The sequence below is a fragment of the Babylonia areolata genome, chromosome 7 (genome assembly GCF_041734735.1).
Source record: "Babylonia areolata isolate BAREFJ2019XMU chromosome 7, ASM4173473v1, whole genome shotgun sequence".
Lineage (NCBI taxonomy): Eukaryota > Metazoa > Mollusca > Gastropoda > Neogastropoda > Buccinidae > Babylonia > Babylonia areolata.
Window position 1 is genome coordinate 30,908,449 of NC_134882.1, and position 19,220 is coordinate 30,927,668.

Below are 19,220 nucleotides of genomic sequence, written 5' to 3' on the forward strand. Positions count from 1 at the left end.
CTGCCACACACAACACATGGTTGTCATCTGTGAGAGTGACTATCCTGTTCTCTAACTGTCACACACTCAACATGGGAAATTTCAGCTGTAAGGGTGAGTATCCTGTTTCTAAATCTGCCACTCATAACACATGATTGTCATTTATGAGAGTGAGTATTCTGTTCTCAAACTGTCACACACTCAACATAGGAAATATCAGCTGTAAGAGTGAGTATCCTGTTTCTAAATCTGCCACTCATAACACATGATTGTCATCTATGAGAGTGAGTATTCTGTTCTCAAACTGTCACACACTCAACATAGGAAATATCAGCTGTAAGAGTGAGTATCCTGTTTCTAAATCTGCCACTCATAACACATGATTGTCATCTATGAGAGTGAGTATTCTGTTCTCAAACTCTGTCACACCTAGCACAGGAAATGTCATCAATATGACTGAGAACCCTGTTCCATAATTCTGCCACACACAACACAGGAAATGTTGTCAGTAAGAATGAGTATCATGTTCTCAAACTCTGCCACATGCAACACAGGAAATGTCATCTATAAGAGTGAGTATTCTGTTCTCTAACTCTGCCACACACAACACATGAAATGTCATCAGTAAGAGTGAGTATCCTGTTCTCAAACTGCCACAAACAACACAGAAATGTTATCTACAAGAGTGAATATTCTGTTCTGTAACTCTACCACACAACACAGGAAATGTCATCAATATGACTGAGAACCCTGTTCCATAATTCTGCCACACACAACACAGGAAGCGTTATCTATAAGAGTGAGTATCCTGTTCTCAAACTGCCACACACAACACAGGAAATGTTATCTATAAGAGTGAGTATCCTGTTCTCAAACTGCCATAAACAACACAGGAAACATTATCTATGAGAGTGAGTATCCTGTTCTCAAACTGCCATAAACAACACAGGAAACGTTATCTATAAGAGTGAGTATCCTGTTCTCAGACTGCCGTAAACAACACAGGAAACGTTATCTATAAGAGTGAGTATTCGGTTCTCAGACTGCCACAAACAACACAGGAAATGTTATCTACAAGAGTGAATATTCTGTTCTCTAACTGCCACAAACAACACAGGAAACGTTATCTACAAGAGTGAATATTCTGTTCTCTAACTGCCACAAACAACACAGGAAACGTTATCTACAAGTGTGAATATTCTGTTCTCTAACTCTACCACACACAACACAGGAAATGTCATCAATATGACTGAGAACCCTGTTCCATAATTCTGCCACACACAACACAGGGAATGTTGTCAGTAAGAGTGAGTATTCTGTTCCCAAACTGCCACAAACAACACAGGAGATGTCTTCTTATCTTATGTCCAGTCTGTTCTAGTAGCTGACTGCAACCAACTCCCTAGGAGAATGGGTGTTTAGTTGTCAAGCGGTTTGCGCCATCCGATTATATGTTGATTGACCATTGAAACACTGTGCAGGATTAAGGTTAATCCTGAAGAAGAAGAGTAAGTACCAGTTGTTTGTTTATTTGTTTATGTAAATGTTTATTTGTTTTATTTGGATTCTTGATGATGTGTACCAGTTATCTGATTTGTTTATTCATTTGGATGTTTATTTATTTTGTTACATTCTTGTTGACATGCATGAACCATTTGTGGCACCAGTTGAGAAAGTCCAAAAGTGATATGTTGTGTGCTTATCTATTTTTCACTGCACTTTTGTTTTTTTAAAATTAACTTTGATGTCGTGTTGTGTATGATGCCACACACCTACACTGACCGTTTTGTGAGAAACATTTGACATGCATCAGATGTCTGAAGCAGGGTTTATTTGGGGGTAAAAATATTTACAGTGAACTGCTCCATCCGTTAATACAGGCAACATTTTCTTCTCTTACCTCTCGAGAGAAATCAGTAAACATGATTTCAATACTTTTCATGCAGTCACAGTGTTGTCAAACGGGGAGGTAGTTGTTTTGTTTGTTTATTTTATTAAAATGTTGGCAATAGACTGTGGCACATTTTAGATCAAAAGACATGGTTTCATAAAGTGTTACACTCTCTGCTTTAAGAATTGGTAGAGGTTATCAGAAACGCAGGCGACCCCAAAAAGTGCAAGACAGACTCAGAGAAAGCTACCTACAGGTTCATTGGGTTTGGAGTCGGGCAACAGTTTCTGTGACGAGAGTGCCGTGATTGAGATGTCTCATGTTTGTTTTCAGAGATTTACTTACTATATATAGCTGGCATGATCGGAGAATGAGGTTTAGTGGTTTGCTGGTTCGGCTACAGATCAGGATGTCAAGGAGATTGTGGTTCATCATTTCTTGGCTTGATTAGAGAGCAAGACGTCAAGAAAATGAGGTGTTATATGATTTCTTGTATTACTCTTTTTGTAACAACAGATTTCTCAGGGAGAGTGTATCGCTACACTGAGAGTGCCACCCATTTTTTTTTTTATTCTTTCTGCCGGCAATTTTGATTGCTTTCCTATCGAAGTGGATTTTTTTTTTTTTTACAGGATTTTGCCAGCGACAACCCTTCTGTTGCAGTATGTTCTTTAAGTGCACAAAGTGCATGCCGCACATGGGACCTCGGTTTATCGTCTCATCCGAATGACTAGTGTCCAGACCACCGCACAAGGTCTAGTGGAGAGGGACAAAATAATGGCGACTGTTGGATTCGAACCAGTGTGCTCAGATTCTCTCACTTCCTAGGCGGATGCTTTACCAGTAGGCCAACACTCCACTTGGCATGATTACAGACCAGGGTGTTAAGGAGGAGATGTCATGATTTCTTGGCATGGTTACAGACCAGGATGTCAAGGTGAAGGAAAAGGAGGTTTAGTGATTTCTTGGCATGATTAGAGATCAGGATGTCTAAAAAAAGGAGATGTCATGATGTCAAGGAGGAGGAGGTGTCTTGATTTCTTGGCATAATTACATCAGGATGTCAAGGAGAAAGAGGTTACATGATTGTGGCGTAATTACATCAAGATGTCAAGGAAAATGATGTTTCATGATTGTGGCATGATTACATCAGGGTGTCAAGGAGAAAGAGGTTACATGATTTTGTGGCATGACTAAAGATCAGGATGTCAGGAAAATGAGGTCTCATGGTTTCTTGTCTTGGTTAGAGGTCAGGATGTCAAGGAGAATTGGGTTTCATGGTCTTGTGGCTTTCGTTAGATATTCAGGATGTTATCAGGATTTCTTGGCATGACTTTGGTAGCACATAGAAACGTCTATCGTCATAACAGTGAAAGCTGTAGCTGACTTTGCATGATGAGTGTGGATGGAGCAACAGTTCAACAGTGCTGATGCTCAGTGTGCTTAAAACTACATGTGTCCTGGTGACAGAAAACAAGGAATTTCCCTGACAAACTTGATCAATACATTACTTCTTTTTTTTTTCTGAGTACGTGTTGAGGATGGGATAAATAACAGGATGAAGTTCAAGTTCACTATTGTTCGTTAATGTTTTTTTTAGGATGGGGTGGCTAATGTGTGAGTCTTTGTTTTTTATATAAAAGAAAGAAAACGAAAAGACAAAAAAAGAAAGAAAAGTGCCGGAAAGCTTGTGTACAAATGAATTTGTGTTCATGGTGGTCAGGTATGATGTTGACTTAGTGTGTTGTTTCTGTCCACCGCTGTACTCTGTCGATGCCTGTTTGTTTCAAGAGCTAGACGAGAGCAGTCTGTTACACCTGTAGCTGATCTGCCTTCAGAAAATGTGAAGGAAGTGAGGGGTATTATGAAGAAAAGGTTAGACTCTTTTAGCACGCACAAATATTCCTCAAAACTAGAACATTTGCGTCTCATCTTCCATTTTCTTATAGTTTTGTATAATATGACTAATCCTTTTTTATTATTATTATTTTTTTTTTATCAAGAACTCATTTTCATATTGCATGATTGCAGTCCTGTTTTTTTTTTCTCTCTACTTTTTGAATATCGTAGCACCAGCGTAATGTAGTTTATGTTTGTCTTCACTGCAAGGTGGTTTTTGTGAATATTTCTGCATGTTTCGCTTTTAGAGTACAACATACTAACTGGAAATAGTGCACGTTATCGGTGGCTTTGCTTGTTTGTTTCCTTTCACTGAGGGGCATCCCGTTTGGCATGGCTGTTTCCAGCGTCCTTGTTGTTGAGGTTCATGTTAGTGAATATGGTTTTGTCTGGATGTGTTCAGTTTGTTTGTTCATGGTAAATTGGTGTGTGTGTGTGTGTGTGTGTGTGTGTGTGCATGTATATATATATATATATATATATATATATATATATATATATATATATATATACAAATTTTTTTTTCTTTGTTTTATTTTTTTTCATTTTCTAGAGAGCTCTCCCAAATGTGTGTGTGTGTGTGTGTGTGTGTGTGTGTTTTCCCTCCCGCATTTTCTCGAGAGCTGTCCCAAATCATACTGAAATGTTCAATAGACAGACATGACACCGTAGAAATGTGAGGAGAGGCTACTTGTCCGTGATATGACGACCATTTGCAAGACAGGCGTTGACTCACTTTCCCAGTGTTACTGGACTTTGACAAATACCACTGAAGTATGAATGCTGTCTGTACTTGTTGGACAGACTGCAGCGTGATGACAAGTGATGTGTGTGTAAGATGTTTGAAACCCACATGTTTTTCACAAGGTCGCTGAGAGATTTGAGACGGCAGCTTCATTGTCCGTTGTTCCCTGACTGTTGTTTTATACCAGTAAAAAGAAGTGTTGTGACTGCTTTAGTATATCATGTACAGTGATTTAAAAAAAAAAAAATCTTGACCTTTGTTTATCCCTGTCCACACAGTGTGTTTGTTTGTCATGTGCCTCTTGTTGTAAGCACACACCAAGTGATTATATATCCCTGTCCACATAGTGTGTTTGTTTGTCATGTGCCTCTTGTTGTAAGCACATACCAAGTGATTATATATCCCTGTCCACACAGTGTGTTTGTTTGTCATGTGCCTCTTGTTGTAAGCACATACCAAGTGATTATATATCCCTGTCCGACAGGCACAGTAGCCGAATGGTTAAAGCGTTGGGCTTTCAATCTGAGGGTCCCCAGGTTCGAATTTCGGTAACGGCGCCTGGTGTGTAAAGGGTGGAGATTTTTCCAATCTCCCAGGTCAACATATGTGCAAAACCTGCTTGTGCCTGAACCCCCTTCTTGTGTATACGCAGGCAGAAGATCAAATATGCATGTTAAAGATCCTGTAATCCATGTCAGCGTTTGGTGTGTTATGGAAATAAGAACATACGCAGCATACACCCCCCGAAAAGAGAGCATGGCTGCATACATGGCAGGGTAAAAACGGTCATACACGTAAAAGCCCACTCATATACATTCGAGTGAACGTATATCCCTGTCCACACAATGTGTGCTTATCATGTGTCTCTTGTTACGAACACATAACAAGTGCATGAGAGTGCACACCCTCCCACCTCCCCCCCCCTCACTTCCTGCCCCCACCCCCCACCCCCAGAATCCCCACATCGCTGTATTTGTTGTGTGGGGTTCCAGCACAGCAGGCAGACTGTCAGGCGCCTATTCAAGATCATCGTAGACATTTCCACATGTTATGCTGATCTGGCCTGCTGTCAGAGGGATACCGTTTCTTAATAACTGTGCTGCACAGTCCATGAGCTCTTTTATCAAATGTAGGCTATGTGGTGTTTTAAGACTCAAGACTTCTGAATAGTTTGTCTCTGCACAGGTGCAGAAATTCACTGTTTGACGTGTACCAAAAAAACAAAAAGAAAAAACAAAACAAAAACAAAACAACAACAGTAACAACAACAAACAAAACAACGAAAGCTGAGTAAGTTAAGAAGAAATAGTCACACACACACACACACACACACACACACACGCGCGCGCGCACACACACCCACACACATGCACACACACAGACACACACACACACACACACACACACATTATTCTTCTCCTCCCGTCTCTAAAACCCACAAACACATCCATGCCCCCCACCACCCCCAACCCCCACTCCCCCTTCCGTCCACCTCAGAACCCCCCTTCCCCCTCTGCTTCCAACCCCCTCTCGCTCCACCGGAAATGCTGCAGATGAGGGGGTTGAAAAAAAAGAGACATTGAAGCCATTTGACTAACTGTATTGAATCTTATCGTTCAGCTGTAACTAATTCAAATTCAAATTCCAAAACACTTTATTGATCCACAGGAGTGGATCTTTTAGTTGTTTTTTGTTTTTTCGAGAAGCCACAGTTTCCCAGTGGTGGGAGCCAGGTCTTTATTGTGAACTGGCAAATGCTTCTGTAGAATGACCCCAGTCTAACGCACTGCATGCGTCTTGGCTGGCAGTTGGCCAGACTTTGAGCAAACGCTTGTTAATACCTGAATGCTAGGCTATCATTATTGTTATTATGCTTATACTATTAGATTGCTGTTTTAGTCTCTCTGCTTTGTAGTCTTCAGAACGGTTCAGTGAGTGTATTTAACGCAGTATGCCTACACTATGAATGTCTGGTGGCATAGTTCAGTGAGTGTATTCAGCACAGTATGCCTGCACTATATATGTCTGACACATACTTCAGGGGGTGTTAATTCGACACAGTATGCCTACACTATGCATATCTGACAGATAGTTCACGTGGTGTATTCAACACAGTATGCCTGCACTGTACATGTCTGACTCAGTTCACATGTTAATTTAACACAGTATGCCTACACTATACATGTCTGACTCACAGTTCACATGGTGTTAATTTAACACAGTATGCCTACACTATATATGTCTGACTCATAGTTCACATGGTGTTAATTTAACACAGTATGCCTACACTGTACATGTCTGACACATACTTCAGGGGGTGTTGATTTAACACAGTAAGTCTACACTATGCATATCTGACAAATAGTTCACATGGTGTATTCAACACAGTAAGCCTACACTATACATGTCTGACTCATAGTTCACGTGGTGTTAACACAGTATGCCTACACTATACATGTCTGACACATACTTCAGGGGGTGTTAATTTAACACAGTGTGCCTACACTATACATGTCTGACACATACTTCAGGGGGTGTTAATTCAACACAGTATGCCTACACTATACATGTCTGACTCATAGTTCAGGGGTTTTTAATTTAACGCAGTATGCCTACAGTATATATGTCTGACACATACTTCAGGGGGTGTTAATTCAACACAGTATGCCTACACTATACATGTCTGACACATACTTCAGGGGGTGTTAATTCAACACAGTGTGCCTACACTATACATGTCTGACACATACTTCAGGGGGTGTTAATTCAACACAGTGTGCCTACACTATACATGTCTGACACATACTTCAGGGGGTGTTAATTTAACACAGTATGCCTACACTATACATGTCTGACACATACTTCAGGGGGTGTTAATTCAACACAGTATGCCTACACTATACATGTCTGACACATACTTCAGGGGGTGTTAATTTAACACAGTATGCCTACACTATACATGTCTGACACATACTTCAGGGGGTGTTAATTCAACACAGTATGCCTACACTATACATGTCTGACACATACTTCAGGGGGTGTTAATTCAACACAGTATGCCTACACTATACATGTCTGACACATACTTCAGGGGTTGTTAATTTAACACAGTATGCCTACACTATACATGTCTGACACATACTTCAGGGGTTTTTAATTTAACGCAGTATGCCTACACTATACATGTCTGACACATACTTCAGGGGTTGTTAATTTAACACAGTATGCCTACACTATACATGTCTGACACATACTTCAGGGGTTGTTAATTTAACACAGTATGCCTACACTATACAGATCTGACACATACTTCAGGGGGTGTTAATTTAACACAGTGTTCCTACAGTATACATTTCTGACACAGTTCAGTGAGTGTATTCAGCACAGTATGCCTACCCTGTACATGTCTGTAGATCAATAAATCAAACCCACTTCACTTACCGGTATTTTAAGGGGTGATGATACTGTGTATGTGCAGTCATGATGTCCTTTTGCTTTTAACTTTGTGTGTGTGTGTGTGTGTGTAAGAGAGGAGGGGGAGAGAGAGAGAGAGAGAGAGAGAGAGAGAGAGAGATTACATGCATATATGCATGTATGTATATTCGCAGTGTCTTTGTGAACAAGAATATGTACCAGGTATTGCAGATATAAAATTTCATCAGGATTGTTCCAATAAAGATAATGATAAAAAAAAGGAAGAAAACAACACTAATACTAATATAATCCTCTGCAAATGATAGTGCTATGAAAATGACTGATTTCTAAAACAAAGGTCTTGATTGCATTTGAATATTTAATGGTCATGGAGTCTGCTTGTAGTAATTGAAGATTTAACATTAGGGCACAGTGATGTGTGTGTGTGTGCGTGTGTGTGTGTGTGTGTGTGTGTGTGTGTGCGTGCATGCATGTGTGCATGCGTTATGTTGAATTTTTTTGGTTTTTTATTATACGTTTCCAGGAAGTCATGTTGAAGTTAATCCACATTCTATGTGTCTTGTTCAGAATAAGCATTGCACCGGAGAAACAAGAGGATGCAGACTCCAAAGCAGACACCAAGAGCGTGTCAGGGAAGACGGCGAAAACCTCCAAGCAGGATTCCAAGGGGTGAGATGCTGCCTGCCTTCCTCCTCCTTCTTCTGCTTATCCTTTCTCTCATGGCTTGATTCCAGTCAGCTGTTTGTCTGAAGACTGGAAAATGGTGGCCCTCCCGAGCCCCTTCCCCCTTCCGCTTGAATCGCCCTTTCTTCCAAGTTTGACTGGAAAGTCAAAGTGAGCGTCTAGTCTTCCAGATGAGGCAATAAACTGAGGTACATGTGCAGCATGCACCTGGTGCACTGAAAAAGAACCCATGGCAATGAGACTGTTGTCCTTCTGCAAAATTAAGTAAAAATAAATCATCTGTGATAGGTACACAAATATACAAGCATGCACTCAAGGCCTGACTGAGCGTGTTGGGTTATACTGCTGTCAGGCATCTGCCCAGAAGGTGTGGTGTAGTGCAGTTGGATTTGTCTGAACGTAGTGACACCTCCTTGAGAAACTGAAACTGAAACTCAGAGGGTTTGAGAACTCCAGGCCCTGTAGCACATCCAGGGTAGCATTCTGAGACTGGCCCAAAACAGACGAGAGTGGCAGTTCTTCACTGCTGCCCTGTACGCCACAGAAGGTGCCGTGACAAAATTGTTCAGGCGTTGAGCTTTTGATCTGGTGTTCACCAGTGATCATGGTTCGAGGCCCTTGAGAAAATGAAACCAAAACTGAAAACCCCCTCCTGTGCGCTGTGCAGCAAGTCGAAGGCCCAGCGGGAGAAGGAGGAGAAGCAGAAGGAGGAGGAGCTGGCGGCCCAGCTGCAGAAGGAGGCGGAGGCCCTGGCAGAGAAGGACCAGAAGCCTCTGGAGCCGCCCACTGACCCCGCCTTCATCAAGTACCTGGAGGATGTCACCGACAAGATCCTCCCCCTGCCCTCCACCAAGGAACAGATCAAGGCTCTGGCGCAGTCAGTGATTGCTTGGCTTGGGTTTGGTTGTTGGCTTGGGTTGTTTTGCTTTTGGTTGGTTGGGGTGTTGTGTGTGTGTGTGTTGGTGGGTGGGTGGGGTCGAGTGTGTGTGTTGGTTTGGTGTATGTGTGTTGGTGTGTGTGTGTGTGTGTGTGTGTGATGGACAGAATCCTCCCCCAGCTCCCCCACCCAAGGAACAGATCAAGGCTCTGGCTCAGTCAGTGATTTTGCTTTGGTTCTTTTTTGTTTGTTTGTTTGTTTTGTTTTTGATGGTTGGGTGGTGGTTCATTTGTCCTTGATAATATGAAGATGCTGGGTGTGATATGTGTGTGTGTTGCATGTGGGTTGGGGGGCGGGGAGGGGGGAGATTGGGGGGGGGGGCGTGGGGTGTTGGTGAGTGTGTGTGGTGGACAGAATCCTCCCATTATCCTCTACCAAGGAACAGATCAAGGCTCTGGCTCAGTCAGTGATTGCTTGACTTTCTTTTTTTAGATTTTTTTTTTTTTTTTTTTGGGGGGGGGCGGGGGGGGGGGGGGGGTGTAGTTTATTGTGTGTCCTTGATAATATGAAGATGCTGGGTGTGGTGTGTGTGTGTGTTGGTGTGTGTGTTGGTGTGTGTGTGTGATAGACAGAATCCTTCTCTTGTCCTCCACAAAGGAACAGATCAAGGTTCTGGCGCAGTCAGTGATTTTGCTTTGGGTTTTTTTGTTTTGTTTGTTTGTTTGTTTGTTTTGTTTTGGTTGGTTGGGGGGTGGTTCCTGTGTCCTTGATAATATGAAAATGCTGGGTGTAGTGTGTGGGTAGGGGGTGCGTGTGGGCGAGTGTGTGCATTGATGTATGTGTGTGTGATGGACAGAATCCTCCCCGTGGCCCCCACCAAGGAACAGATCAAGGCTCTGGCTCAGTCAGTGATTGCCTTGGGGTTTTTTTTTTTAGTTTTGTTTTTTTGGGATGTGGTTTATCATGTGTCCTTGATGATATGAAGATGCTGGGTGTGGTGTGTGTGTGTGTGTGTGTAGGTGGGTGGGGGGTGGGGGTGGACGAGAGTGTTTGTGATTGACAGAATCCCCCACTTGCCCTCCGCCACAGAACAGATTAAGGCTCTTGCACTGTCAGTACTGGGTTTTTGGTTGGTTGGGGTTTGGTTTATTGTGTGTCCTTGGTTAACATGGAAATGCTGTCTTTGATGTATGTGTTGGTGTGTGTGTGTGTGTGTGTGACTTACTATATTGGCTATCCAGACCCAATATTTGTAAAAATAGAAAAAAATTATGTGCATGTCTGTGGTGGGAGAGGTGTATGTGTTATGTCTGATGTTATGTGTGTTGTTTGTTTTGACCTGTAATGTTTATGTATTAAAAAAAAATCCTTTGAAGTTGTATTGACCATAAAACAGTTGTTCTTCTTCTGTGTGCCAGGGTTGTTATTCCCATGGTCAATTACATCTACAAGTCGGTTTTCTGATGTGTGCGATCTTTTTATTAGGCATCCACACCCCATACATGTATGGATCTGATGATGCTGCTGAAGAGGATGACCCTCATCTGTGTGGTCCAAGTCTTCCCATATAAGCCTGTAACACTCTTAAATTAACTCTGGTTGGGAGCCAGTGTGTGGTCGTGTGGTCATGGGCTGAAAAATTCCCCCTTCTGTTGGGGTCTCAGTATGGCGTCCTCCCAGGTGTTAGTTTGGGGTGCCAACCATTTTGCCACAGTGGTTGTTTAATGGAAGAAATGTGTTCATATGTCTGTCTGTCTTCCTTTATATTTAATGGAGTGTTGGCCTTGTGGTAAGCATCATCTGCAAAGGAGGTGAGAAGGAAGAAGGAAGCGAGAGACTCTGTTCAGCGTATGGGATCGAATCCTACGCTCGCCAACATTTTCTCCTCCTCCAGCAGGCCTTGAGTGGTGGTCTGGATGCTAGTCATTTGGATGAGTCAATGAATTAAGGCCCCATATGTAGCATGCACTTAACACATGTAAAAGAACCCATGACAACAATATAGTTGTCCCTGGCAAATTCTGCAGTGAAATATCTGTTCTAATAATATACTTGTGTGTGTGTGTGTGTGTGTGTGTGTGTGTGTGTGTGTGTGTGTGTGTGTGTGTGTGCATTTGTTTGCTTTACTGAAGCCTGGCTGAATGACACAGACAGCGAATGATAAGCACCTGATAATTTTATGTTGGTGTTTACAACGAGCCTGTGATTGCACAACTTAATTTCCATGTGGATTAATAAAGTGTTTTTGATTTTTGATTTGATTGATTTGATTAAAGGCAGCTCTTAGTTTGCTCTTCCCAGACACGCAGCATGTTTTGCAAGTGTTTGTAAAGCACTTAGAGATTGGTCTCTTGACTGAGGATGGGTGTTGCATGCAGCTTGTTTTGCAAGTGTTTGTAAAGCACTTAGAGATTGGTCTCTTGACTGAGGATGGGTGTTGCATGCAGCTTGGTTTGCAAGTGTTTGTAAAGCACTTAGAGATTGGTCTCTTGACTGAGGATGGGTGTTGCATGCAGCTTGGTTTGCAAGTGTTTGTAAAGCACTTAGAGATTGGTCTCTTGACTGAGGATGGGTGTTGCATGCAGCTTGGTTTGCAAGTGTTTGTAAAGCACTTAGAGATTGGTCTCTTGACTAAGGATGGGTGTTGCATGCAGCTTGGTTTGCAAGTGTTTGTAAAGCACTTAGAGATTGGTCTCTTGACTGAGGATGGGTGTTGCATGCAGCTTGGTTTGCAAGTGTTTGTAAAGCACTTAGAGATTGGTCTCTTGACTGAGGATGGGTGTTGCATGCAGCTTGGTTTGCAAGTGTTTGTAAAGCACTTAGAGATTGGTCTCTTGACTAAGGATGGGTGTTGCATGCAGCTTGGTTTGCAAGTGTTTGTAAAGCACTTAGAGATTGGTCTCTTGACTGAGGATGGGTGTTGCATGCAGCTTGGTTTGCAAGTGTTTGTAAAGCACTTAGAGATTGGTCTCTTGACTGAGGATGGGTGTTGCATGCAGCTTGGTTTGCAAGTGTTTGTAAAGCACTTAGAGATTGGTCTCTTGACTAAGGATGGGTGTTGCATGCAGCTTGGTTTGCAAGTGTTTGTAAAGCACTTAGAGATTGGTCTCTTGACTAAGGATGGGTGTTGCATGCAGCTTGGTTTGCAAGTGTTTGTAAAGCACTTAGAGATTGGTCTCTTGACTCAGGGTGGGTGCTATTTTAGCATCCATATCATATCAGTTCACATCAATCTGTCAATCAGATTTGTGGTGGACAAGATGCGCTGTATTTGTATTTCTATTTCTATTTTTGTCACAACAGATTTCTCTGTGTGAAATTCGGGCTGCTCTCCCCATGGAGAGTGCATCACTACACTGAGAGCGCCACCCTCTGTTTTTTTGTTTGTTTGATTTTTTGTTTTTGTTTTTCTGCCTGCAGATTTGTTTTCTTATCAAACTGGATTTTTCTACAGAACTTTGCCAGGGACAACCTTTTTGTTGCTGTGGGTTCTTTTACATGCACTAAATGCATGCTGCACACGGGACTTTGGTTTATCATCTCATCCAGACCATCACTCAAGGTCTAGTGGAGGGGGAGAAAATATTAGCGACTGCCGGTGTGATTCAAACCAGTGCGCTCAGATTCTCTCGCTTCCAAGGTGGACGCGTTACCTCTAGGCCATCACTCCACTGTAAGCGTCCATATCAATCTGTCACTCAGGTTTGTGGCGGAAAAGATGGGGGGCGCCATAGAGAAAGGCCAGCTGCCGTACTTTGGCTGGGAGCTTCCCATGAGCCAGCTGCGTGTTGACTGCAAGAGCAACGTCATTCCCATCGGCAAGATCAAGATGGGTGTCCACCCACATCGGGCCTTACTGTTCAAGGTGTGTGTGTGTGTGTGTTTGTGTGTGTGTGTGTGTTTGCCTCTGTGTGTGTGTGTGTGTGTGTGTGTGTGTGTGTGTGTGCCTCTGTGTGTGTGTGTGCCTGTGTGTGTGTGTGTGTGTGTGTGTGTGTGTGTGTGTTTGCCTCTGTGTGTGTGTGTGTGTTTGCCTGTGTGTGTGTGTGTGGACAAATAAATTACAGTAATTTAAATCTTAAAAAAAAACAGCAATGTGTGTGCGTGTGTGTGTGTGTGTGTGTGTATTTAGAGAGCTAGTTAATCTTTTTGATGCATTTTTGCACATCATTGTGATAGGGTAAGACCGTGACAGATTGTTATCAACAGTGACAGTAAGATTGTGATGATGGTCAACTCCTATAATGATTTTGCCATTGATAAAAAGAGGCAGAGAATTATGCAAGAACTTTTGACACTTTCGCCTTGTGGTGATAACCATGTATTTTTCTTTTGGGGAGGGAGACATGTGATAAAGTGTAGACCATTCTACTAATCTGTGAATACTTTCCTGCAAATCTGTAAAGTTTTCTTCTTTTTGACTCACTTGTGTTAACAAAGTGAGTCTATGCTTTAACCCGGTGTTCGATTGTCTCTGTGTGTGTGTGTGTGTGTGTTGTAGGCGTTAGCAGACAGACTGTCCATAGGGTGTACCCTGACACGAGGCCAGTACAACCGTGCATGGAATGAAGTGATGATATCCGAAGATGAAAATAACGTAAGTCACATTTCTGTGTGGATTATCTTTGTCTCTTTTTCTTTTTTTTATCTTTTTTTTATCTTTTCTTTTTGTTTGTTTGTTGTTGTTTGCCATATCGTTTGATTCATTGATGTATATTTTGATGAATTGTGAATTACAAAATTCTGTCAGAAATATGCGTAGTCTGTTGCTTTCTTTACACACACGTACACATGCACACACACACGCACACGCACATGCACACACACACACACACATGAAAAGACACACATTCAATCAAAGGCCCCCCCCCCCCACCCCCCCCCCCAAACAAAACCAAAAAAAAAAAAAAGAAAAAAGAGAAAAAGAAGTAAAACAACAACAAAACCCTAGACTAACTGAACAACAGAAAATTGAAATAAGCTCTCTTCTCAAATATAATTTATCTTCCCAATTCTCACTCAATGTATTGGAAAAAAAAAATCCATGTATCTTTAAAACAGAAAAAAAAAGAGAAAAAGATGGACAGAGAATAAAGAAGAATGAACTCCCCTCAAGAAGAATGATCTCCCCTCATCCCCTCCCCCCCACTCCCCTTCCTCCCTTTCCTTTTCCCTTCTCTTCCTCTCGGGTCCCCTCTGTGAAGTCAGAATGGCCATGTCAGCGGTGTGTGATTGATCAGGCTGTCTCTCTCTCTCTCTCTCTCTCTCTCTCTCTCTCTCTCTTTCTGTCTCTTCTCTCTCTCTCTCTTTTTCTTTTCTTTTTTTCAGTTCTGTTCAGTCTGGCTTTTCCTTGGTTTATTTTTCAAATTGTTGTCTTTATGTGTATGTGTTCTCATATGGACAGGTTGGTGGCCTTTGCACTAAACTTCGTGTGTTCCTGTGCTCTGTCTCTCTCTTTCTTTCTCTCTCTCTCTCTCTCTCTCTCTCTCTCTCTCTCTCACACACGCTTACACACACTCTCTCTCACTCTCTCTCTCTCTCTCTCACATACACACACACACACGCACACACAAACACACACACTCACACACTCTCTCACACATACTCTTTCTCTCTCTCTCTCTCTCTTTTTCTATCTCTGCCATGCCCTTCAAGGTCTCTCCACTCTTCTATTGATGATAGAATCTTTTTTTTTTTTTTTTTCATTCCCACATTCAGCAGAGAGAAACACGGCAACAGAGAGCATTCACTGACTTCTTTCATCCGTCATAGTCCCCCTTCAACTCACATCCTTTAAAACTAATCCAAACAAGAGCAAAAACATTCCTTTTAAGTACTTTTAAGTAGTTTTTACATAATTGAGACACTTCACTCCATATCTCTATCCTATGGATCCACGGCTATTTCTTCAATGTTTGTTTGTTTGTGTGTGTGTGTGTGTGTGTGTGTGTGTGTGTGTGCATTTGTGTGCATGCTTCTGTGTGTTATTGTGTGCTTTGTGTCTGACTGATGTGTTACTGTAAAGCGCTTTGAGATGTTGGAAAGCTCTGTATAAATGTACTTTTATCGTGCCTGACCGACATACTCTTGTAAAGTGCTTTGAGGGGTTTTGAAAGCACTGGAGATATACATGCACTGTTAGTAATCATTTGACAGGCGCAATAGCCGAGTGGTTAAAGCATTGGACTTTCAATCTGAGGGTCCCGGGTCTGAATCTCGGTAACAGCCCCTGGTGGGTAAAGGGTGGAGATTTTTCCAATCTCCCAGGTCAACATATGTGCAGACCTGCTTGTGCCTGATCCCCCTTTGTGTGTGTACGCAAGCAGAAGATCAAATACGCACGTGAAAGATTATGTAATCCATGTCAGCGTTCGGTGGGTTATGGAAATAAGAAAATACCCAACATGCAGACCCCTGAAAATGGAGTATGGCTGCCTACATGGCAGGGTAAAAAAAACAAAAAAACGGCCATACACGTAAAAGCCCACTTAAGTACATACGAGTGAACATGGGAGTTGCAGCCCATGAACGAAGAAGTATTCATTTATTATTACTATTTACTAGTATTAGTATTATTGTTGTTATTATTATTATTGTTGTTTTCTTTATTATTGTTATCGTTGTTGTTGTCATTGCACTGTTAGTATTTATTTATTGTTTCTGTTTATTAGCAGTATTATTATTGTTACTGTTATTATTCATGTTGTTGTTGTTGTTGTTGTTATCATTATTATTGTTGTTGCACTATTAGTATTCATTTGTTGTTACTCTCTGCTAGCATTATTATTAATATTTTTACTATTATTATTGTTGTTGTTATCATTATTGTCATCATTATTGCTGTTGTAGTTGTTTTCATTGTTATTATCATTAATTCATCATGATGACTGTGCGAGACAGCTGGGCGATGCCAAGTTTCCCCCCCGTTATTATCATTATCATTATTATCACTGGTACTGTTGTTGTTATCATTAATTCATCATTATCACTGTGTGCACAGCAGGGCGATGCCAAGTTTCCCCCCATTATTTTTGTTATCATTATTATTTGCGTTGTAGTACTGTTGTTGCTGTTGTTGTTATCATTGATTCATCATTATCACTGTGTGCACAGCAGGGCGATGTCAAGTTTCCCCATAATTATCATTATCATTATTATTACCGGTACTGTTGTTGCTGTTGTTGTTATCATTAAGTCATCATGATCACTGTGTACGACAGCAGGCCGATGCCAAGTTTCCCCCGCAGCCCTTCATCGTGGACCTGATTCACGAGCCGGGGAACCTCCTGGCACAGGACACGGCAGACTACGTGGCCTACCAGAAAATTTAGACCAACGTTTCCTCTCTGCTCTTGATGCTGTGGATAGGGAATGAATGAATGAGTGAATGAATGGATGGATGGATGAATGAATCTTTATTTTCTAACAGTGAAGATATCAGCTCTTTGGCCGGCTTACATATCTGCTGTTGATCTAAAAGACACATGATCATATTAACATTTAAATGTTGTTATGCAGGGAATGGGGGGGCTTGGGGGGGGGCAGAGGGTGTGGGGTAAGGGGAGAGAGGGAAGGGTGTGGGGTGAGCAGAGGGGGAATTGTGGAAGGTGGTGTGGGGATAGTGTAAAAGACGTCAAGGGGAGAGAGGGGAGGGTATGGGGTGAGTGGAGCGGAATTGTGGAGGGGTGAAGGCGGGGTGGGGGGTGGGGGAGTGGGGTGTTCATGGAAAACGACGTCTAGGGGAGAGAGGGAAGGGTATGTGTTGAGTGGAGGAGAGGGGGCTGGGGGAGGGGGTGTGCGGTTTGGAGGTGTGGAGAGAAAGAGAAATAAGAGTCCCAAGTGTTCTGTGATGCCCCTTTATGTGTGGTGGACTTTTTGTTGTCTGTCCTCATTTGGTGACTATATTTTCGTGATATAGTTTAAAAAAAAAAAATTTTATTTAAAAAAAAAAAAAAAAATCATCAGTTAGTACATACTGAACTGGTTAAAATGAGATAGACGGAAACCAGAGGTGTGTTACTTTTGTGCTGACTGCTATTGATGTCAGCACGCTTCTCTTCATTCCTCTGTAAGGATGTGCACATGCGTACTATGGCAAGCGTACTTGGGGTTTTCTTATGAAGCTGTGATATTTTATAATGCGTGTACTGCTGATTCGTGGCAAAATATACCTTGTGTTTCCAGTGAACGCAGTTTGTAAATAAAGTGCTGTTTTAAATCATACCGTAATATTTTTTGTTGACATGTATTGTTCAATACATGCTATGGATTGTTTTATGAATAATGTCAACTTACCTAGAACGCACATATACACATGCACGCACACATGCGTGAAAAAAGCCACACAAAAAAACACACACATAATGGTATGCAAAAACGAGTTTCTAATTTTATTATTCTTATAAAACACACACACACACACACACACACACACATGCACACACACACACACACACATACACACACACACACATGCACACACACACACATCAGTGCTGGCATGCGCACAAACAATTTTTGGTTTATGTATTAATCTTATAAAACCAACAGACACGCGCATGCACACACATACTCACATACACAAACATGCTTGTATGCACACAAACAATTTTCACTTCTTATTATTCTTATAAAAACAACAGACACACACTACACTAAACACACACACACACACATATCTTCACCAACCCATCCCCAACGCACGGCACACTCATACACACACGCACCCTCCCTTGCATGCACACACACTCACATACACACACATGCTTGTATGCACACAAACAATTTTCGCTTCTTATTATTCTTATGAAAACAACACACACACACACACACACACACACCTGCAACCCCACCCCACCCCAAACACACAGCACACACACACACGCACCCCACCCCCCCTCACCACACACACACACACACACAGTGGACGAAAAGAAAGGAAACCAGCCTGTCTCGTCTTTGTGTTGTCCATGCCATACTCCAGCATGGTAAAGTTACCCGGCAGGGTGTTCTTACAAGGGGGGGTTTGTTTGGCGGGGGCGTTCAGTTCAGCTGTCAGCTTGATCGATGATGTGTGTGTGTGTTTGTGTGAGCTACCTAGAGAGTGTGTACGTGTGTCCGTTTATGCGTGTTTGAATGCCGGCTGCCTGTGTGTTTGTCCGCTAGACTGACTCTGTCTCTCTGACTGACCTTTTTGTGTGTGTCTCGTGTGTGTGTGTGTGAAGCAAGGTCCAATTCTATCGAGGGGGTTAAAAAATAACAACAAATACACGGCATGTGCAGCTTTTTTTTCTTTTTCTTTCATTTTTTCCGTCTTGCTACCAAAATATACTTTAAAAAAAAGATAGCCTACACGAGAGTTAAAACATCAGTTAAATAAACACTCGGGGCGACAATGAGAAAGAGACAGACAAACAAACAAACAAAAGACAGACATAGCAGGAATGATTCTCATGGTTTATTCATGGAACGATGGACAGGAGTGATATCCTCCGAATCTTCCACGCTCCTGCCTCAAATCAAATCAAATCAAATCAAATCAAAAACACTGTATTAATCCACATGGAAATTAAGTTGTGCAATCATAGGCTCGTTGTAAACACTAGCATAAAATCATCATGCGCAACATAAGAAGAGATTAAAACTAGTCAAATAAGAATTCCCAATAGCTGACGATAGACTAACCCTACCCCCCTCCGCACACACACACATAC

At 42.0% G+C, this 19,220-nt stretch overlaps 1 protein-coding gene across 4 annotated transcripts in view; it reads left to right on the forward strand.

Annotated features, from left to right (window-relative positions):
* LOC143283951 (armadillo repeat-containing protein 3-like) overlaps positions 1 to 17,036 on the forward strand; it is a 42,140-nt gene extending 25,104 nt beyond the window's left edge. The window contains exons 18-23 of one of the 4 annotated variants that reach the window (XM_076590413.1): positions 1,461 to 1,487; positions 8,517 to 8,618; positions 9,301 to 9,510; positions 13,213 to 13,375; positions 14,009 to 14,104; positions 16,728 to 17,036. In XM_076590413.1, the coding sequence (XP_076446528.1) occupies positions 1,461 to 1,487; positions 8,517 to 8,618; positions 9,301 to 9,510; positions 13,213 to 13,375; positions 14,009 to 14,104; positions 16,728 to 16,838 (709 nt within the window). In that variant the 3' untranslated portion in view covers positions 16,839 to 17,036. Of the gene's footprint in view, positions 1 to 1,460; positions 1,488 to 3,661; positions 3,746 to 8,516; positions 8,619 to 9,300; positions 9,511 to 13,212; positions 13,376 to 14,008; positions 14,105 to 16,727 lie in introns of all 4 variants that reach the window. The other 3 variants (XM_076590410.1, XM_076590411.1, XM_076590414.1) reach the window with 3 other exon arrangements.
* Positions 17,037 to 19,220: the final 2,184 nt, after the last annotated feature.